This window comes from Thermobia domestica, chromosome 10 (assembly GCF_964235325.1).
Source record: "Thermobia domestica chromosome 10, izTheDome1.hap1.1, whole genome shotgun sequence".
NCBI lineage: Eukaryota > Metazoa > Arthropoda > Insecta > Zygentoma > Lepismatidae > Thermobia > Thermobia domestica.
This window is the reverse complement of record NC_137463.1, coordinates 101,609,934-101,634,229: the sequence shown is the minus strand read 5'-3', so window position 1 is coordinate 101,634,229 and position 24,296 is coordinate 101,609,934. Positions and strand designations below refer to the sequence as shown.

The 24,296-nt window shown below is 36.1% G+C and overlaps 1 protein-coding gene across 2 annotated transcripts in view; it reads left to right on the top strand.

Moving 5' to 3' along the window:
• LOC145662607 (phospholipid-transporting ATPase ABCA1-like) overlaps positions 1-24,296 on the top strand; it is a 1,231,974-nt gene that overhangs the window by 1,067,105 nt on the left and 140,573 nt on the right. For both annotated transcript variants that reach the window (XM_081728328.1, XM_081728326.1), the window contains one exon: positions 8,142-8,268. In XM_081728328.1, the coding sequence (XP_081584454.1) occupies positions 8,142-8,268 (127 nt within the window). The remainder of the gene's footprint in view (positions 1-8,141; positions 8,269-24,296) is intronic.

The following is a 24,296-nucleotide window of genomic DNA, read 5'->3' as shown; positions in this document are numbered from 1 at the left end:
AATATAGTATGTAATGTGTAGTTTTTTAATTGCCGTAATATTAAACAATTTTTATATTCTTTGTGTTAATGTCTGCCTGTAAGTTAACAATAGTAGCACATTCGCCCTGAAAACCACGTGTTCTCAGTTATTTTAGAGAAGAATGACAAACAAAAAGACTGCAGTCAGACAGACGATAGTTGCAACAAGAAAAGGTATTACTGTTTTGAAAAATCGAAAATTCTGTGTAATACGCTACGCATAAAACGAAACTGACATGAGGACGACCAACTTCATTTAAAAAGAATTCGTAAGAACTTTCAGGTCAAAGTACTGCGTCAAGTTATTGAGACTGCAAAACTGCACCGCTTTACATCAATTTGCATCCAAATTCCTACAGAATACGATACAAACAAACACGGTCTATCGCCGGGACTACCAAAGTTCCACAAAATTACCACGATTGCTAAGTCAGTCTGATGAATCATGTATGGCGAAAAATTGTACACTCTTATTGGGTAATTCACCATATTTGGAGAGTACTGCTATACGGCAGTATTTAGCATACATCCTGTTTAACGAGGAGCAGTGCGTATTTGGTCAGAAATAGAGTTAAAATAGGGATCACGAAAAAGGGTGTTTCATGGGAAACTCTAGTGACATGTGTCACTAGAATAGTTGAAAGTGTCATTGAAGAAACACCTATTCGATAGGAATATGAATCACTACTGTTTAAGATTCAAGAAGTGTATTTCGTAACAGCCGAAATGAGGTACCACAACTTGTACCAGATTGTCGAGCTGATATTGTTCATGGAAGAAACATACCTAAATGGAAATTCATTGAATGTGCAGTCTGTGAAAGTTTGTCAGTAAGTTTTTAGTTACTGAAGGAGCTTTGTTGTTATTGCGAGCTTTTTTTAATTACCTTTGACAAGCGTCAGACTTTTCGTGGCTGCTCACAGCATAATTGCTACTTGCCAAGAGCTTAGATTTACCTCATCTCCTTTTTTAGTTTATACCTATCTATTTAGCTGCAGGTAATACAGTCCCAAATGTTCGGGAAACCCGTGTCGGCAAGTCTTTAACCAAAGATGTTTGTTCAGCTGCTTCACGTGTACCATGGTTGATGTCAAAAAGATACTCCTAGCTACAGCAGTCAGATATCTCACAAGCGGAACAGAATTAATAACTCTGCTGAAAGAACTCTGCTCAAATTTACAAATATTTAGATGAGAAACAGCAATGTATGATTGTGTTATCGAAAGCGGTGATGACCTCCAGTCATCAGTCTTAAGAGATTCATCTGTGTTCTCCCCCTTTGATGTGATAATTTCGTAGGATTTTTATATCACTTCCAGTTAAAAGGGTAAATATACACTGCGTGAGAGATTAGGTAAATCTGAGCACTTGGAAGTACCATTCCAGCCATGGGCGGCCACGAAAGAACTCACACCTGTTGGTGATGATTAAGAACAGCTCGCAGTAACAATAAAAATGCTTCAGGAACTAAAACACTTACTGACATACTTTCACAGACTACACCTTCAATGAATTTATCTTTAGGTATGTTTCTTCCATGAACAATATCAGCTCGACGATCTGGTACAAGTTGTGGTACCTCATTTCGGCTGTTATGAAATACACTTCTTGAATCTGAAAGAGTAGCGATTCATCTTTCTATCGAATAGGTGTTTCTTCAATGACACATTCAGCTCTTATAGTGATACATGTCACTAGAGTTTTCCATGAAACACCCTTTTTTCGTGATCCCTATTTTAACTCTATTTCTGGCCAAACACGCACTGTTCCTCGTTAAACAGGATGTATGCTAAATACTGCCGTATAGCAGTACGCTCCAAATATGGTGAAGCATCCACTAAGAGTGTACAATTTTCCGCCATATATGATTTATCAGACTGACTTAGCAATCGTGGTAATTTTGTGGAACTTTGGTAGTATCGGCGATAGACCGTGTTTGTTTGTGTCGTATTCTGTAGGAATTTGGATGCAAATTGATGTTAAGCGGTGCAGTTTTGCAGTGTCAATCTCTTGACGCAGTACTTTGACCTGAAAGTTCTAATGGATTCTTTAAAATGAAGTTTGTTGTCCTCATGTCAGTTTCGTTTTATGCGTAAAGTATTACATAGAATTTCCGATTTTTCACAACGGTAATCCTATTTTGTTGCAATTGTCGTCTGTCTGACTGGCTTCCTTTTGTTTGACATTCGTCTTCATAATAACTGAGACCACGTGGTTTTCAGGGCGAATGTGCTACTATTATTAACTTACAGACATACACAAACACAAAGAATATAAAATTGTTTAATATTACGGCAATTAAAAAACTACACATTACATACTATATTAAGTGTGATTATCTGTGTTCACATGTAATAAGAATACATGCTCTACGCAATAACTTCGAGAATTGTTTGATAACTTCACATACCAGCAGATATGTTTGGAAGTGTACTCATTGTAGGATACCGAAACAACAAGTATTTTCCAAGGAACATAATGGAACCGCACAACAGTAATATTATTGCTTTGAAATATTTTCTGTTATACCATGGACTCCATTATGTTCCTTTGAAAATACTTGTTGTTTCGGTATCCTACAATGAGTACACTTCCAAACATGTCTGCTGGTATGTGAAGTTATCAAACAATTCTCGAAGTTATTGCGTAGAGCATGTATTCTTATTACATGTGCATACAGATAATCGCACTTAATATAGTATGTAATATGTATTTTTTAATTGCCTTAATATTAAACCATTTTTATATTCTTTAATATAAAAATAAACCATAAAACCCACAAACCATAAAACCTTCCTGGGGGATTTCTCGGTACTGGGAATCTCTAAAAATATAACGAATGAGAAAAACAACTAGAATAATTTGCAGCACTTGTTTTCTATAGAAAAATAAAACTTAAGATTGTCACAAAGTCATACTCTTACTTCCATGAAAATCAATTATTATTAGCCCTGTGAAGATTAAAATACATATTTCCTCTGCTGCTATTTAATGGATCAAGATGAAATTTTCAGTTTAAGTTGAACATATCATAGAACACCTAAACACATTTTACTATTCACTTAATTTGCAGTGTTGTCACGTTATAACTAAAAGTATCGCGAGAATGGACTTTTCCTAAATATCCCTGAATTAGTTTTCCTTTGTACACAGAAATGTCCCGTTCATTACGTAAACTAAAAGCCTATAATCTCGCATATCGATCGAGGTATAACTTGTTCCAGTGTTGCACTAACGTTCTGTCTACGGTCATTTAAAGAGATTCCATCGATGTCTGTAAATATGCACGGATGCTAAAGGGTTAAGGGCCCCAGGTGTTGCATTTATATTTTGACCAACGACGATTTTCTGATTATAAGTACCCTAAGGAACACTTCTAATATAGTGGCAAAAGATCCCTAGGTGGGGGGGAGTTATCACTCCATTGGCCCATGGTCTAAAATGATCGCTCAAGGCACGGTGAGAATAGCATAATCATCTGTATTCTGCCATTTCTGCAGGTCGCTTGTCTGAACTGAGCAGGTTCAATATTCCACGGGGTACAGCTAACCACTATGTCTTTACTTGCGTTTCTTATGTTTCGATACAGTCTTCAACTACAGCCTTCGTTACCCCGTCCCTTTTCTGCCATCATACATCTGATATGTCTCTCATGATAGTTTCTTTTCAGCCAATGTCCCAACTAGTTGCTGTTCCATTTTACGTACATCTAAAGTTATTATTTTCTTGTAACCATTTGTAACGCCCTTTCGTTCGTTTGTCACCCTTTTAGTTTTCTCCATTCTTCTCCACACCCACTATTCAAAAGCATCCACTCATTTTTCGTCGCTTTTGGTCTATGTCCGCGTTTCTTCAATGAAAAATTTATGAGTCTCTTTTCTGAAATCTTCATTGAAGCAGTTTTGTTTGACGTTCACACTTTATATTATAACGATAATATGTATATGATACTATGAACAATAATGGTCCGCAACGTAAGATATCACTTTCTTTTATGGCCAGCCTATTTCTGTTATTTAGCTTGGGACAGACATAAATATCTATGCATTATTTAGTGATAACATACGTAGAGTATACACCGTTGTGAAAGAGTGCATATTCGTTTAAAAAGAAGATATTTTGTAAATATTAAGAAGATAAATGATAAAGTATTTACGGAAAATACATAAATTTGATTGACATATCGTATTCTGTGTTGTCATTTTGAACAGTTAACTAGTGAATTACATTACAGTGATTCCTTAGTACATCTAAACGAACTTAGGGCATATATATAACGAACGAAGTGTGAAGGGAATTAAACGTTATATATATATATAATGGTGCCGAAATCTACGGGAACTAAGAAACTCGCTAAAAGTTAAGTACGCCAGTCTTACGTTTGTTATTGCAAACTGTATATGATATAGTGAAGTAAAAAGGTGTACCAATCTATTATGATGGAAATGAAAGTAAGTGTGGCAATGCTGGTAATCGCGTTGAGGAAATTATCGACATCTAGTTTGACTGTTATGATTTGGCAGCTAGGACAATCGATTACGCAAATAACTCAGCAAGTACAGCAAGGAACAGATCGTGTGGATTCTCGTATTGAACAAATAACTCAGCAAGTCCAGAAAGTAACAGATCATGTGGATGCTCGTATTGAACATATGAGGCTCATCAAGTAACAGAACGTGTGGAAACTCGAATTGAACAGATAATACGAAATTAGAAAGAACGGATTCCAAAATCGATTTGAACCTTCAAAATTTTGAGGCTATGCAAAATACAGTCCACACGATGAAAATTCAAGCCAATGATAATCAAATCAAATTAGGAAGCTGCAAGAAGTTGAAGTTCTTAAGGAAAAACTTGAAACTCAGGATGGTAACCATATTTCAGTGGTTAACAGATTTACTATTTCAAGCACCTGAAATTCAACTACGTGAAGAGGATCGTCATCAGACAGTATACGTATCTATCACTGAAGAATCCATGTGTAATTCGGACAGTTAAAGCGAAGGAAAAAGATTTACATAAGATGAAGCTCCTGGTCTTCATGTGCATACGAATATGCCGACTCATGTAAAATACAATAAGGGAAGGTATTCTAGGTCTCGTTTTAAATTTAACAAGGTTAGGTCCATGACTAAGTTTAGCGGTCATCAGATGATTTACCGTCAACTGTTTTCGTCGAAAAATTTGTCAAGAGTGTGATTTAATCGGTATACCTAGGCCACAATTTTGCTACCACCCTGTTGAATTTGTACTTAAACAAAATTTGGAACATCATTATTCGTTTCAGCGATACCAAAAACTATGTACACTAACTATGGATTGCGTACTAATGTCGGTCGTTGTGGATTATTTTGCATGTCACTCCTTCGAACTCAAACCCCGTACAAATTATGTTTATTTTTCAAATTGCAAGTTATATATCAAACAAGTTTGGTTGAAATTGCTTCAGGTGTCTCAGAGTTACGCTGGACTATACATTTATACACCTGTATTCAAAGTTGTTATATATATAAGTAACACCTTTGGAGTTCATCTATCAGAGATAGAGAACTAAATATAATAAACGACGAGCAATTTCTTCGGCGTTGGCTCTGTAAATTTCTAATCCAGCTGACATGCCCGATTTTCTCTAAACCTATGCTAATACGAGGAGCGTCCAATAAGTTATCTAAATAGACACGAATGAAGGGGCGGATCATCATAACATCTGACATGCAAGACTATCTGGGGAACCCGCTGCGCAATTTGAGGTCAGTCAGAGTAACGCAGTCGTCGTGAGCAGAGTGTTTGACCGCGTAGCGAATGTTTCGGTGACGCCGTCCGGAAGGTTCAGACTGCCATTGCTGACTTTTTTTCAAGTGTTGAATCATCCTCTCTACAGTCTGGGTATGGTCTCTCTTCCGAGACCTGAAGAAACACTTGCTGGGATGACATTTTTTGTCGGACAACAAGGTCCAACAGACTGTTTCCAAGTAGTTTGCAGGCCATGACAAAGACTATTTCTGCTCTGGGATTTTTTTTTGCTGCTCACAAAGTGACAACGATGCAGAGACCTCCATGGGAACTACATCGATAAACAGTGATGATCAGGTGACCTTATCTGCATTGCATTCTCTCTAGGTAGTTAACTTATTGGGCGCCCCTCGTATGTTAACGGTATTGTCAGCTAACTGCTCAGTGACCCCGAAAACTATGGATTCGACCTAATTTCAGTCATTTGAGACACTTTATTTCTCACCCTTCTCACCTCCATGCCGATGAAGGTTGAACTTCCTGTCGGGAATTGAATATTCATCTCAGTCACACTGGGAATTGTGAATTCAACATTAATGGAATTATTTTTTAAAAAATAATTTTTAAATTTATCCCCTCCCCCTCTTGGCGCTAATGGGAGTATGAACGTGGAATTACACGACATCGAAAATGTAAAAAAAAAATCACCGCAGGGACACCGAAAACGATTTGATATGAATATAGGCTATTTATTATTTCTATAGATCTCCTACTGTACACACTCTCCTACTAACGCTAGAAATACTTACTACTACTAAGATCTGAACGTGGATTTAAAGGGCATCGAAATCGTCACCAATCAACTTAGGGTCCGAGCAAACTGTACAATCTATTCGACTGTACATACGTCGTGTTCGGTTATTTTTATATGTAAACATGTCCCTTGGCTGTGATAGTTTTTCTTTATCCCAACTGGGGGCTGATGTTGGATTTAAGAATCGCCGGAACTGTTACCAATCAATTTAGGAGCACTGAAAACTGAATTTAAAAATAAATTTATAGTTTCCGATTTTTCTTACATGTCACTATTCCCTTCGCCCACGAGTGCTAACAGGGAATGACCTTCGACTTAAACGGGACCTGGAGAATCACTATTAATCTAACCATCTCGAAAACTATGAATTCGACACTAATATCAGTCGGTTTCAATCATTTTTTGATCAATCACGTCCCCATCCACTGACTTCTAGATTTGCTAGATGGTATAAACCCAAAATAATATTTTCGAGATCGTAGGTAATATGAAGTTCAGCAGAAAGCAATAACACAGTTCCATGAGGGAGAGACTGTGTTCTCACATCAAAATATATAACTATTTTCTTTAATGTTTTCTACTACCTTTCGGCTCAGGCTTTGGTTCTTTGTCTGTGGGCTTAGGTTCACAATCCTGAAAGTTGATCGTGCTGCGATGCCCATACTCGTACTAGCCCGGACTTGGGCTGGCTATCCTCACTAAAGCTCATGATAGTCCGATGTCGATCCTACCTCATTTGGGTCGTTCGCTAAAGGCTTGGGATCTATATCAAGGAGCAAGCACTCTCTCGTGCTTGCGCTTACAATCCTCATTTGAACTTACGTTCGTACTTCTAGTCACTATCATCTTACTTAGCACTTATGCTTAAATGTGCTTGTGCGCTCAATTATTGAGCTCGAGGTTCATTGAGCACAACAACCGAACTCGTGAGGTTAGAAATCTATACAAAGTACATTATTATACTATATTATAATTATCGTTAGGCCAAAATATAAGTTATCGTAACTGTATTTACCAACTGCAGTATATTCGAGATGTATCCAACTATGTCTGTAAAAAATGTAGCACCATTTCGTATATAAAGGGCTGGAGAAAACGTGTTTGAACTGTACTGTAAATTACTGGAATCAATTTTCAAGAATTAGGTCTTTTTCGACACGTTTTAACAACTGTTTAACCAACTTTCTCCACACAATCTATTTTAAAAGTGATTAAATAGTCTTTTAATTCTTACATTATAGAATAAGTTTGAAGAAAATATTTCTTTGAGACGCTGTACTTTAGTGGACATAACTTCCACGTTCTAACTTCTATCAAGTTTTAAGTTGTATCAAAGACAGACATTTTAATTAGCGAAGAAATTAATAATTTTATTAAGTTTCAAGTGAATGTTCATTCAACTTACTTCATCATTTACTAAATATTATTCGAAAAACAAAATGTCCAATTTTTATTTTGGCATATTAATAATAAAACTTGAAATGCGTAGGGTTACTTTCTCCATATTGTACTTATAGACTTTATTAAGAACTTACCACACTTCTAAATCATGTCATTTTTTGCATTCTTTTTAGACTTTTCAAAAAGTAGCAGATATAATAGCAAAAATGTGTCTCATATTTCCTAATTTCGCATGTGCACATGGATTCTACACATTATCGACTCAGTATTTTACAAGAAAAAGTTACCTAATGTTCGACGGTAAGTAATTAAGAGATAAAGAACACTAATGATAAGTATCTTGTAAATATTTGGGTCAAGAGGAAAGCAATGATTTCTAACTTTAAGAATATTTTTATCACATTGAAATTATAAGTTCACATTGCTGTAATTACCTCTACGAAGGATCCGTTTTGTCTATACTATAAATAGGTGATATACATTCTATCGTACGAGTATAATCTGGCTGTTATCTAGAAGCGGAATACTTGTGTAATGTACAAATATTTCCTTAGTTGAATATTAGTGGTATTATTTATCGGGATACTCCATTACTTGACATTACAAGTTTAACACCAGAAATAACACATTCGATTAACTCCACACTTGAAGAATGTAGAAAGGATAGAGTGATAATATAATGATTAGAAGTGCACTGATTATGCTTGATATGTGCTGGCGTGGTCATTTGAAACAGGAACCAAAGGCAGATGAGAGTGTAATAGTTTATTAATGGCCAAGTGTTGAATTAACAAACATGTGTATATACCTTAATATTGAGATATGAAAGACTCCTTTACATATCTAAATGTCCTTTACGCATGGAAAGGTAAATGACAAACAAGCATGTGCTGAAATTAATACATGGTTTCGAAACATTGTATCATTTAGTTTCCAATCAATGTTGCATTTTTTTATACGTATATGTAACACATCTCAAGTGTAACACTCCGATTTTGATAAAATTTGGCAATTAGATACTACACATGAAAAAAAAACAAATATGTGTTTCTTTCTGATGAAAAAAAGGTTTTAGGAAGCAAAAGCCCACACCCAATATTTTAAAAGTTGACGCCCGAAAGGCAAGAAGAAGTGGACCGAAGTGAATGAAATTGTACACAGATATTGTAGACATAAAACGAGGGAATACGTGTTTCGTATTTTCCTGAAAAAACAAAAACTTGGTTGGGGACCCCTCCAAACCTTTCATTACGAAGTATCAAATATGCTAACAGGATGTTAGAAGTGCCTAAAGGACATGAAGAATTGCAAGAAAGCTTTGTGTAAAAACAATACGCTAAAAATATAAAAGAATACGTGTTTTGTATTTTCTGCGAAAAAAATGGTTTTAAGGGGCAAAAGCCAAAACGAAATGTTTGAAAGTTGACGCCCGAGAGGCAAGAAGAACTGGACCGAAGTGAATGAAATTCTGCATAGATGTTGTAGACGTAAAATGGGAGAATACGTGTTTCGTACTTTCCTGAGAAACAAAAACGGTTGGGTGAGGCACGGACCCCAACAAACTTTTGATCACTAAATATCTAAAGTGCTAATGACAGTATATTAGAAGTGCCTAAAGGACATGAAGAATTGTAACGAAACTTTATGTAGGAACATAACGCAAAAAATAAACGAATACGTGCCTTTTATTTTCTGCCGGAAAATAGCTTTAGATTGGCAAAAGACCCCCACCCAATATTGTGAAAGCTGACGAATGAAATGCAGGAACAAAACCGAAGTGAATGAAATTCTGCACGTATATTGTAGACTTAAGATGAGGGAATATGTGTTTCTCATTTTCCTGAATAAAAAGAGAAACAGGTGGGTAGGGCATACACCCTTCTAAAGCGTTGATTACGAAATATCAAATGTGCTAATAAGTATGCCGAAGTACCTAAATTACATGGAGAATTGCAACGAAACTATGTAAAGATATAATACACAAAAAATAAGCGAAACGTGCTTTTAGTTTGTACGGGAAAACTATGAGGATGCCAAGGACCCCTTCGAGAAAAATTACCCCAGAAGCTCAGGAAGGAGTAGACCAAAACGAATTAAGTTGTGCATAGACTTTGTATATATTCAATAAGGCAATACTTGTTTCGCAATTATACGCTAGAGAGCGCAGTGTTCAGTTTTTGAACTTTTGAGGGTAGAAGCAAGACACACTCAAAATTCACTCTATTGATTCCTACGTTTAGCTCATCTCTCTAATGGTAAAATTTCACTATTTACGCACTGAGTGTTTCTTACCTGTAACGTATTTTATAGTATTTCTGGGGGTGCCTTTACCTTTTACAATGATTTTCCAGATAAACGAAAACACGTGTCGACTTCTTTTCTGTTTACGTGGCAAATTTGAAACAAATCGGTAGGTGATACTTAAGAAACATGTATCTTACTTTACATATGCATGTCTACACTTAATTTCATTCACTTCGATCCGCTTCTCCTTGCCTTTCGGGCATCAACTCTAAAACTTTTGGGTGCAGCTTTTGCCAACAATAACCGTTTTTCCGAAGAAAATACAAAACATATATTTGTTTCTTTTTGCGTATTTATATACCAACACTAAGTTTCGTTGCAATTCTTCATGTCCTTTACACATCTGACGTACTGTTATTAGCACTTTTGATATTTCGTGATCAAAGGTTTAGAGGAGTCCGTCGCCCAGCCAGCCGTTTTCTGCAGGAAACTACGTAACACGTATCCCTCATATTACGTCTACGATACCTGTGCACAATTTCATTCACTTCGGTCCACTTCCTCTTACCTTTCCGGCGTCAACTTTCCAAATCTGGAATGGGGGCTTTTGCAATCTAAACCCATCTCCCCACAGAAAGTACAAAAGGTATATTCGTTTATATTTTGCGTATTGTACCAACACAAAGTTTCGTGGCAATCCTTCATGTCCTTTAAGCACTTCTGACATACTGTTATTAGCACTTTTCATATTTCGTGATTAAAGGTTTAGAGGAGTCCGTCGCCCAGCCAGCCGTTTTCTGCAGGAAACTACGTAACACGTATCCCTCATATTACGTCTACGATACCTGTGCACAATTTCATTCACTTCGGTCCACTTCTCCTTGGCTTTCGGGCTTCAACTTTCAAAATTTCGGGTGAAGCTTTTGCCCTCCAATAACCGTTTTCCGCAGAAAATACAAAAGCGCATATTCGTTTATTTTTTGCGTATTGTATCTACACAAAGTTTCGTTCCAATTCTTTATGCCCTTTAGGCATTTCTGACATACTGTTATTAGCACTTTTGATATTTCGTGATCAAAGGTTTGGAGGGGTCCGTCTCATCCAATTGTTTTTCCAGGGAAAATAATGAACACATGTTCCGTTATTTTACATCTACAATATCTGTGCACAATTTCATTCACGTCGGTTCACTTCTTCTTGAGTTTCGAGCGTCAACTTTCAAAATTTTGGGTGGAGGCATTTGCCCTCTTATACCGTTTCTCCACAGAAAGTACAAAACACGTATTCGTTTATTTTTTTGCGTATTGTACCAACATATAGTTTCGTTGCAATTTTTCATGTCCTTTAGCACTTCTGAGAAACTGTTATTTGCACTATTGATATTTCGTGCTTATAACTCGGTGTAAAATGAGTGATGGCGGAAATTTCCTCCCAAATCCTGTACTTTAATTCCTCAAGTGTCTGCAACCAAACTGTCTGTATATTCTCTGTCTTTTAGATGCTTCCAAAAGAAATAGTGAGAGACAGTCAAGTCCGGCGGGATTTTGCGAATCATGGAAGTCTCCAAATCTGCAAATCACTTTCCCAGGAAACATGATCTTGAGTGTTGCCATCGATTGCCTTGCCGTGTGGCTCGTTACAAAATATGTTTGTAACTACACAGATTCAACACCAACATTTTTCTGTCGTCGGTGTGGGAGAAGGAAATTTGTTAACACCTACGTATATCTTTTCGCTTTTACAGTAACATGTTCCTCACATTTGAAGAAATGGGAACGGAAAACTGAAATGGCATTCAATTAATAATTGAACATTTTAATGAAATTTCAATTCAACAACAATAACGGTCTAAACTTTCTAATCAAAACTTTCAGGCAAAAGAAATTTTCATTGAACTATTTTCTAAAAGTATCCCTTAAGATTTCTGCTGTCTGAAACTTCCCTTTTCTTAATATATAAATTGACTTTCTTAAAGAATTATTTATTACTTTTAATAATTTTCTTACTTGAAGCCAACAATATATCAATATTTTATATGTTATTATTTTCGAAAGAGTTAACGAAAATTTCTAAACGGCTAATACCAAATCTGTATTAAATTGTGAAAATGGTATTTAACGCAATAAAAAAAGGTACCACAATAAAGTACTTAAGGCACTGTCATGCTACTGGTCAATTCCAAATTGAATAGCTTCTCCCATTTAAAAAAAAAAATGATATGTGTTAAGTTGAAAATTTCAAATCCTTGACCAAGAGATCCTTTTCCGTCCTATCTATATACCATCTATTTTTCTGAGTATTTTACATTTCGGGCACAATATTTGTTCATTGATAATTTCTTAATTACAGTTACAAATTTGACGGATTTCATAAGTATTTATGTAATTTTGAATTTAATAAAACACTTTGCCAAGTAAATCTGCTAGCTATTTTTCGTGTCGTTTTCTGGACGAATGTATGTGATCCATGAATAATTTCTGAGTTGAAATATCCAAGAATTTATTGAACTAATTGTTTTGAAACTACTATTCTATAACCCTCATAACATTGTGCTCTTGTTCTCTTGAACAAAATACCTTCTGTAAGGCATACGGTTCTACCTTTTTTTTCTTTTTATTTTTCAACAATTTCTTTCGATTATGAATGTTTCGCCTCATGTTTTTTCAAGAATTTGTTGAGTAATTGTAAATTCCGAAACTTTATAAACGATAAGTTGGCATTCCTACCTTGATCATTTTTAGATCTCTACAGTATTTGAATGAGAAAAAAACAATTATCAGTAATTTGCAACCCTTGAAAGAAAATTCGTTGCTTTGTTGACGGATATGTACTGTTTTAAATCTAAATTTTGAAATTTTCTCCGTGAGATTGCCATAACGATGTTGTCACTTATAATTGTGAAGTAACTAAGACAAAACACGAGAATCTGTATGAATAGTAAAGAACTTATATAAGTAGTGTTCAAATTTTTGAAGAGCAAGGCGGGGCTTAAGGCCTTCCCTTAAAGGTCGTAAAAATTTTTACTCTAGTCAGATAATGGAATGATTTTCGAGAAACAATACGGAACTAAAGTCCCTTTGATTATTATATTACGAGCAAACAGCAAAATAATTTCAAAGACTACTGTCAGTATGAACTATAAAACTAACATTTATGTCTGGAACTGTTAACATTACCTTTTCACAAAATGCTTCCTTTACATAACTAGTGCCTCGTCTTGTACAGTTGTTCATTTAAATGGCAGCTTAGCAGAACTGAGTTCCTGTAAAGAAACAATCAGTTCGGTATAATAGTCCATCAACTTACTATAAAGTACAAAAGAACAAATGCAATATAAAACATTACGATCTTTAGTTTTTTGATATACGTTTATAGCTTCATTATGTACTTCATTAATGGAAATATTACCATTTCTAAATTGAAAACTCAAATATTTTATTTAAATTTGAAAGAAGGTTAATTTTCTGGATTAAACTGTCAAACCTCATTACTTATGATCTTTCACACAACTCTTCCAGTGTCGTCTTGTGTATTCCTACATTTTTTTTGTAAAAATTAATAGGTCATAAAAAATAACTTCAAATTATGGTATACAAAAAAATAAAGTTTATCTCCCAAGAACAAAAGAAACTGTCACTGGAAGATAATTTGGCCCTGAATATAGATCAAATAGCAGAATTTCTCCATCTACTTCGGTTTTAATGTGAAAGTGTTTTCTTGCATGCTTATGGCAGCTTATGCATTAAATATTTGCCATAAAGATACGGTCTCGCAACATTAGTTTCTTACATAAAGTTTTTAAAAACCGGCATTAGTACATAAAGTAATCAAAGAAATGAGCAGCATAGAAGTAAGTAAAAATTAAAAAAACTTACATAAAAATATTTTCTACACGATTTCCTGCGGAACTTTGCCTCAGATAAGCTCCATCGTAAAGTCCAACAATATTCAGACAACATTGCTGCATTCCACTTACCTTGATAGCGATTTTCCCTGGTGAAACCGTGCAACATGTTTATCACTAATGATACCAAGGTTATCTAGGAAGAAGTCCAAATGGTCGTTCAGGACATGCAGTTTAAGTGATATGTTACATCCTATACGGTGAAAGGATCTCACTATTTCATGTACAATATCGCCATAATTCTCTGCCTTATGGTTCACTAAAAAGTTCTTGCACACACAAAGGACAGCCATGTCATTTTCTCAACATCACTCGACAAGTCAACAAAATTCGAATCATTAATTCCCGAATTCGTGATCCGATAAATATTCCTTCATTTTAGCATCACTGAGCTTTGGGAACTTCTGTCGCAAGTACACGACTGCGCGAGATGTTTAATCCATACCTTTCACAAAGTTTTTGATAAGTAACCAATGTAATGTTCAGTTTAAGAAAATACACATTTTTAGGGTCAACAAGAGGAGCTTTCGCCACATTTTTATGTAGTCAGCAGTTCATTGCGAGGAGGCCATTTTTCCGCAATAGTGATTTTTCTGTCCCTCCTGTCCCACTCGCATAGAAAGCACCAATACTTTGTGTACAACTTCTGCATGCCAAGATCCTATTATTTTTAGATCTCCACATATATTCCATTTGTATTTGTCATACGGAATAAGAGTGAGCACTAGTTTAAAAGTCTCATAAGTCTCCTTAAGGTTAACTGCGTGAGCAATCGGAACAGAAGCAAATTTGTTTAGGTTGTGGAAAAGAACTACATTAAGACTCAATTACTAGAATCTACAAAAAGACGCCATACGTTTACACTGTATGCATGGCCAAGAGTCTCCATAACGGATTAGATATTCGAGAAATATTGAGAAAAAAAACAGCACGGTGGTCACGAAAAACAGTGACTTCTGTATCAGAATAAAGAAGTTTTTACCAATTCAATCGCGAAGCTAAAAGTTCAGATTGCTGCTTAGACAAAATTAAATCGCGAACAAGATTGTTAAGATCACCTTGGGTCAAAATGTGTGGGGTATTTGATTCACAGAGCATTTCAAATGTTGGGTCAGCAAGAGTGGAACCACATCTTCTGAAACTTCTTCAAACTCGTTACCAGATTCATCGTCACTCATTATCCGTTTTCTGGAGGCACTGGTATCGGTAATTCCTTACTGTGGCATACAGGTTTCCTCCCAGATGGTAAGTTCGGCTTTTGCATACTCTTCTTTGCTTTCGACGTGATTGCAGCAATTGTTTTATACAAAAATAACGGTCTGTTGTGTGATCCGTTGGCTCCCGCCAAATCATGGGAACAGCGAATGGCATATGTCGTCAACCTTTTGCCCAGTCTGTCAGGAGTCTAACACATATCAAGCAGCATATGTAGTGGCCCATGTCTTGTTTTGGTCACCAACTTACACGCGAAATAAAGTTCGTAACACTTCTTGACGGGCGAGGTCAATTGTCCTTTTTGCGACTTGAGAGTCACCTCTCCACAGATATAACAAAGGTAATAGTCACAGGAACGAGGCATTTGCTTCTTCTGAATGTCCACAACACTCAAATTTCACTAACCTAACACAACATGCAACCACATCTCACGCTATCAGAAGTCACAATGTTGCAACACAAGTGATAAGACTCACATCGCAATTCTATATGATTGAATATGACTCATCGGCAATGTTGTCAAACGTTACTCATTTCCTGGAGTATGTTCCTTGACCTCGGAGGCATGCATGGAAATTCCTTGCACTTTTCTCGATTTTATCTCATTTTCTCTTAACTTTATTTCAATCAATAAATCTGCAAGTTACTTAAATTCAGCCATAGCAGAATAAAACATAATCCGCGTTTATACATATTTTCAAGGATTTCAAACACAGGGGGTAGCATCAAACTACTAAATATATATATGGAGATATACTATTTCCCATTGGGACTTTTGTTCAGACATTTTCTGGCAATTATAAAGAACGTTTTCTCTTTTACAGCAGTGACTCTTATCTTCACATATTCAAATTTCTGTTTTCCAGGATGTTATTTACTAATTTGCTGATCATGGAAGTGTGTTGACATAGGTCCTTTTACACAATCCGTGCAAGTATAAGACAGATCGTGTAACTGACTGTTTACTTGGTGGCATTTCCATTTTTATAGTTATCTTTTGAGTGTATACAGTATTCACCTGAAGCCATATCTATGACAGCATTATACCATTTATGAAAGTAATTGCCAAGAAGTATGTCAAATTTCATGACGGAATAAAGCAATTCCGAGAGAACCCAATGTGAGAAAATCTTACTTTTGATGTCACAGAAACTTGTTGATCTCCAACCCAATCACTTGTAAACAAGTGTTCAATTCATTGAGATTACACTTTTGTTTTTACTTAAATGCTCAAATATTGTTACTGGCAAACCATGTCTAACTCCCGGAATCAATAAGACACGGGAATTGTCTATTTTTTATACACACAGGTACAAATATTATATTTTTATTCAGGAGACTAACTAACAATCAAAAATGTGAACTGACAGTCTTTTCTTCAAGTGCATTAAATTTTTCATTATCTCTTCCGAGACACTAAATTTATCTTCTATAATGGTACAGTATACGTTTTACATATTCTGGTTTGAACTATATTTTCTCTGGGTACAAGATAACAATGTTGAAATTCATTATTAAGTTTAGAATCAACCACTTTTTGTTTAAATTTTTCTTTCTTTTAGAAATATTTCTTTGTTCTGAGATACCTTTCCCTGAATGGAATCTACAGTATGTCGTAATTTATAAAGAGCTAGAAACCTACATTGAGTGTCGAATAGCACAGCAAATAATTCTAACTATTCAAGATTATTGGGTATACCTTGATTTGATGGAGACTTCTGTTCTGCAGACTTGATGGAGACTTCTTCTTATGATGTTCTTGATATGAACAGATGGAGTTACTATATTTGTAATTAAGTTAGAAATAACACATTCTTCACTCTTCATATCAAGAAAATTCATAATGCTGCACTTCGTTCCTACAAATTCATACGAGATCTGGTACTCATTCTAAACTGTATAGTAGTACACATATCATTTCATGAATTTTGTGTGCGCAATGGTTAAAATAAATTTAATCAACAATTTACGACATACGATATCCCTTGACTCAAATGTTCAATTTAGATTCAATTTAGATTGAACCGAGTCATTTATTTCATCTTCTGTTGTAGTGAGAAAAGCAATAAAAACAAGATCTAAAGTAAAACTTTTTCCTTCTTACTTTTCTAAAATCAAGTTTCAAATGAAAGAGGAACGTTTTTTGTTTATATGTTCCATCTACTATAGGTAATGAATTAAGTTCCGTTAAGAAAGCTTTATATACTGCTTCCCTAGCTTATTCCATGTTAACGCTCAAACTGTATTTTTAGTAACCCTTAACACCCACCAGTGGGCAGTTTGATCTAAATAGCTTTTATGTTCTAATCATTAATTAAAGGTTGGGGAAAAATAATAATTGTAGACTTTGGGGTAAGTCCAAAAAGTGAAAGTGTAAAGGAGATAACTTCACAATGGTTTCTCGTCATCCGATTTTCTTAAAACTTGGCACATATATACTAGATCAAAAATAAATCGACACGTATGTTTTGTTTCTTTCGGAAAATTGGTTAAGTTGGCCAAACAGCCCATTTTCAAAAAAGGGACCCCTTGATTAAAAGGGCCACTTTAAAAAACAAAACTCTACCAATGCAAAGATGACTTGAAAATAGGAAATATGGGTTTTCTCGTTTTTGCGAGAAAAGAGATGCAGGGGCAGTGACTCCTTGGAAATGACGCAGGAACCCGAACAATCTTTACGGAAATTGGATTTCGGTGGAATTGCTTGAAACCACGATATGTTATAGATATGGTGTTTCTAAGAAAAACTCTCGACGGGCACAACCACATATCACTGACCATTTGGCCACTACAGGGCCACTTTTAAAAACAAAAAAACAGGCGAAGATAACGACATTCTAGATTTCGGTAAAAATGACTGAAATCCTGATATGTTGTACATATTGCCATCCTGAGAAAATGTCTTAATGGGCGTAACTACCAATCACTGATCGAGTGATCACTATGAGGCCACTTTTTTGAAAGCAGCCGAAGATAGTGATATTCTGGATTTCGAATAAAATGACTGTAATACGATGTAGATGTTGTGATCCTGAGAAAAATACTCAATAAGTACAACCACAAATCACTGACCATTTGACCACTGCAGAGTTGCTTTCTTGAAAACAGCCGAGTACAATGATGCTTTGGATATCGGTAAGATTAAATAAAACTGAGATATGTTGAAGATCTTTTCATCATGAGAAAAAGTCTTAATGAACACAACCATCGAATTATGACCGTTTAGTCACTACAAGTCCAGAGTTTTTTTAAAACAGCCAGATATAATGATATTTTTGATTTCGGTGTAAATAAATGAAACTGCAATATGTTGTAGATGTCGTGATTCTGAGAAAAATTGTCTAGGGCTTTCCAGGGCTTTCCTTTCTCCCGTAAAATGAACATCTGAATGTTGTCTATGCTTACATGATGTTGGCCGCTACTCTTCCCATCCACTTTCCGAGTTGTGGGGTATGATTTTTCAGTCTCCATCAGGATTCTGCCGCCTACAGTCGGACAATTTGTCCATGCCGACCAGATGCGGCGGTCGGTTTGCCGGCTCCGGCGTCTTTCAGTGCGATTTTCGACCGCGACGAATAGTTGCTTTGCCGAGCAGTCGGCAAACAGCCGGAAATGAGCATTAAATGCGCCGGCGCCGTCGTCGGAAAGCTGTCTTCCCGAGAAGTCAGCAAACGACCGTAAAGGCACAGTAAATGCGCCGGCGCCGCCCTCGTAAAAGGCCGGCATAAGGAGTCAGCAGAGAGTCGGAAAAAGGCCTTTCCGGCTGTTTTGCCGATTCTCATGGTCGGCAACAGTCGGCAAAGGGCATTTTATTTTACGATTTTCGACCGCTTGCCACCTCGGTAAAAGGTCGGAAACTTTGAACAAGTAGATCGTCTTGCCTCCGCGGACAGGTGCCGCCTGCCTACGGCGGTAATCCTTCTTTCCGAGCGCCTTCCTGATAGAGGTGTTTCCTACAATTCTACCAAAATTCCAGAGAATTCTTACCTTCTGCTGTTTTAAAAAATGTAATCCCCGCAGTTACCAAATGGTCACTGATTGATGGTTTTCTGCATTGAGAGTTTTTCTCAGAATCACAATATCTACAACATATCACGGTTTCAAGCAATTCCATCGAAATCCAGAATACCGTTACTTTCAGCTCTTCTTAGAAAAAGTGGTCCAGTAGTGGCCAAACGATCAGGGGCGAGTGGTTGTGCAAATTGAGGCTTTTTCTCATGATTATAATACCTCCAATATATCACGATTTCAAGCAATTCCACCGAAATCCAGAATAAAGTTATCTTCTGCTTTCAAAAATGTGGCCCTGTAGTAGCCAAACGGTTAGTGAGTGGTAGTTACGCCCATTAAGACTTTTTCTCAGGATGACAAAATATCTACAACATATCACGATTTGAATCATTTTTACAGAAATCAAAAATGTCGTTATCTTCAGCTGTTTCCAAAAAGTAGCCCTGTAGTAGCCAAATGGTCAGTGATTTGTGGTTACGACAGTTGATATTTTTTCTTTGGAGCACCATATCTACAACATATCATGGTTTCAAGCACTTCCACCGAAATCCAATTTCCATAAAGATTGTTCGGGGTCCTTCGTCATTTCGAAGGTGTTACTGCCCCTGCAACTCTTTCCTCGCAAAAACGAAAAAGCCCGCATTTCCTACTTTGAAGTCATCTTTGCATCGGCAGAGTTTTGTTTCTTTAAAGTGGCCCTTTTAATCAAGGGGAAACTTTTTTGAAAAGGAGCCGTTTGGTCGCCTTAACCAATTTTCCGAAAGAAACAAAAAATACGTGTCGATTTATTTTTGGTCTAGTATATATGTGCCAAGTTTTAAGAAAATCGGATGACGAGAAACCCTTGTGAAGCTATCTCCTTTACACTTTCATTTTTTGGACTTAACGGGTTTTTGTCCCAAAGTCTTTAATTGATTTTTGTTATGCTTATTGTCTCTCTATGACTTACTGGCGATACAGTATCATAAAAAGTTGATAAGGGGATTCCGGGCCTCAGAGAGAAAGAGAGCTATTTTTACAGTTCATACTTTTTCAACTAAATTTGAGTAAATGATACACCATTTTTTCCTCTTATTTCAAGATTGTAAACGAAATGTTTACACATGTGGTAGCAATTAGAGTTTATCTTTTCCCATATCTTTTTTGCATGTGTACTTTGGAGCTTGATGCTCTAGTGAGATGCGTTCTTCTTGTTTTTCTTTCTGTAATCAACACTACGATCCTCTGCCAGTTTCGGAATAAACACTTTTTCTCAATATATGGAATACTATTGTAGATGCGAAGAAATAGTTACATTGCTACCAGCAATTATTGGTTCCTTCTGAGGCAGCGATCCAGGTAAAAACACAGACGTTCTTGATCAAGTAGAGCTATTCATCGCTGGTTACGTACCGTCCAGGTTTCAATAATGATTAAAAGATAGCAACTAATTTAATCTAGATCTCAATAAATAATGCGAGTCTGCTATTCTGTAAATGCTGGTTTCGTGTCTTTTGTACGAGAAATCTGAGAAATATTTTTATATCAGCAAATCAGTTACAAGACATTGCTACTTAAATAATTGTACACGTCAACTCTTAGATTATATTCTACGAATATTCATATTCTTGCAGTGAGACATAGATTAATCCAATAAACGTCTCGAGTTCACTTAAAGGAATTGACCACTCTTCCTTCTTCGACACACGAAGAGACTTTTTATTATTTTTATTTTGCATGCATGCTTATGTTATCAACGAAAAATTCCCATGTAATTATCAGACTCTCGACATAACACAATATTATGCTCCGCAAGTCAGTTACGGTTAATTTTCTCTCTAGGAAGCAAATGGGAAATAATGTCCAGAACTTCTTCCAAATATATACCGGTTAGAGAGGTGTGTTATGAAGAACTTGTAATCTATTATACTTGCTTTTTTTATGCCATCTTTCAAACTGTATATTTCTGTGTGTCAAGAGATATTATATTCACATTCAATCTGGTAGTAACACTAGCTGTGCTTTTATCTTTTCGCTAGCCCAAATGTCTGGCACTCACTCAATTCTGCGATATTTGACTGTGGACAGCCCCCACGTTTCAGATTCCTGTTATCTATTTTTTATTTGCTTGTACTCTCTTTACTTTAATTACCTTTGCAGTAATTTCCTTTAGCACTATCTTTTCATTTTCTGAGTCTACGAAATGTATCCACCCCATCAATATTTTTATCTCATATTCTGAAGCAGTAATGACGGTAGTGGCGAGAAAGAAGGTGATTGCCTTCTGGGGGCATCGTTCGCCATCCGATTGCTCCAGACATAATGCGTTATAATGTAGATCAAGACATACAAAGTAGTCACATCCTGTATACGAAAAAATGAGTGGCTCCAGCTGCCTTTCCCCTTACCACTCACCAAGAAATTAAAGTTTGCGTCATCACTGTTCTGAAGCTCTGTAAGGATTTCATTCTCAGAAGAAAAAACTTGGTGTAAACTAGGGACAAGAATGTCATGTTTTCTACGAAGATAAGGAAAATAATATTGTGATGCGCTCTACAAGAAACAGAACATTGAGAATGAAATGGACTATTAGAAACAACTTCGCTGCCGTCAACACTAGAGTAGATAGTATTAGTATGTTGCTCATTTTTCAGTAAGTTTTAAACGTATAGTGAAACAGTAAGTAGTTATAAATACTAATCTTGCACATTTCTTATGGGAATGTTTTAATATAATTATGCAGGTAGATAACATTACTACATTATAATAAATAGTAAACACGTAGCCTAATAAAAAATGGATTAATAGTTACTTATTACAACACTAAGTCAAATCTTCCTCATGGCTCAAATTGCTTAATATTGGGCGTTGAGGTGAACTCTTAAAATTCTAGAAAATCTTGAGAACACTAACATAATTTTCTGTGATATTATTCTTTTATTCAAATGATGAAAACAAACTAAAATAATCCAACAAGGACTCACAATTAACGTCCTGGTGACCAAAAGAAAATCTAAATCATAATTTGTCCACCATTGCACGTTCTAGTCTTAAGCCATAGATACACGTTTCTCGTAGCTTCACTGCTTAACGTGATGCTAAACCCAATTCGACGAACAATCATAGTGTACATCTACCAGCATTGAATATGCTCCTCTAACTAACTAACTAAGTAATTCTGTGGCATATGGAACCCAAAGGTTCAATGCCGCGTTCAAAACAGCTCTCCATTATATTAGTCCTAAGTCAACTTAATCCAGTTTCTATTGGTATTCCTATTACTGCAAGATCAATTTTAATATTGTCGTCCCATCTGTGCCTAGGTCTTCCTATTGGTTTCCTCCGATTGGATTTGAATCATAAACGCCACACTGGAAGTCAATGAAGGCACGGTCTCACTAACCAGATCAGTTAATAATAAGCAATACTCCCCCGCGTCATAAAAGCAGCATATACGATACATACACAAAGGCACGTTATTAGATTGGATACTTCCCTTAGGCAGATATAGTATAAAACAGAGGATTTTCAAATCTTAAATATTATCTTCCTTTGAAAGGTATACCAATGAAAATTTTATTAACGGGATAAAATAGAACAAGTAAAAAAATAAATTTTTGTATACACCTATATATATATATATATATATATATATATATATATATATATATATATATATATATATAATTCTTGTTCTATTTGAGATTCCTGTCCTTTACCGTGGGTTCCTATCACCACGGCATGGAGAATCCTCGGTTTGCGGATGGAGAAGAAGACCTCTAGATATAGAGGTTAGCTGCGAATATACTGAAGAAGCAGTCTCGGACAGACGACAAGGAGTTGTCCCCCAGCTTGGGGATTTGCGTAAGGCTAACAACCTCATTCTGTAAAAAGAGGAACTTGTTCAGAAACATTCACAGAAGCCACGGACAAGGACAGATAACTTGGCACGACCTCAGCAAAAGAAAATGGACATGAGATTTGGAACATGGAATATTAGAAGTATCTATAGGCCAGGCGCGTTAAAAACCGTAACGAGTGAGTTAGAGAAATACAGGATGGATCTAGTAGCAGTTCAGGAAGTTAGGTGGAAAGGAAATGGAACTTTGAATTCCGGAAAGTTTACGTTCTTTTACGGGGGAGGAAATAAAAATCACCAATTAGGAACAGGGTTTCTCGATCACAAACGAATAATATCAGCAATCAGAAGTTAAGTGGGTTGAATTTGTTACTGACAGACTTTCTTGTATTACTCTTAAGGGTCGGTTGTGTGATATTATTGTTCTAATCTACATGCCCCGACAGAAGATTCGGATGACGGTATAAAAGACGGTCAAATATCCTTTCCACTTCTTCGTAAAAACTAACTCCCGCGATAGCATATGAAAATTCTATTAGGGGATTTCAAAGCGAAGGTAGAACGAGAAAATATTTTCAAACCGATTATAGGGAACAAAAGTCTGCATAAGGAAAGTAATGACAACGGTGTTAGACTCGTGAACTTTGCAACATCCAAAAACCTTATCGTGAAGGGGACAAATTTCCCACATCGCGACGTTCATAAATACACTTGAACCTCACCAGACGGAAAAACTCATAATCAAATTGATCACGCTTTTAGATAGAAGAAGAGAATGTAGTATAATTGATGTCCGGTCGTTTAGAAGGGATGATTATGACACTGATCACTACCTAGTAGCTGCGATAATAAGAGATAGATTATCGTTGAACGAAGGAAATTTTCAATGCCTATAAACAGAGAGATTTAATTTAAAGAAATTAGAAGAGAACCAGGTAAGAGAAGAATACCAAATTGAAGTTTCGAATAGATTCTCAGCTTTAGAAGATTCGAAGCGCACTAACGTTGAAGATACTTGGATTGAAATTAGAGATAGCATTAAAATTTCAGGAAAAGAAAAATTGCGATACGTGGAAATACGTAGGGACAAACCATGGTTTGACTAGGAATGTATTA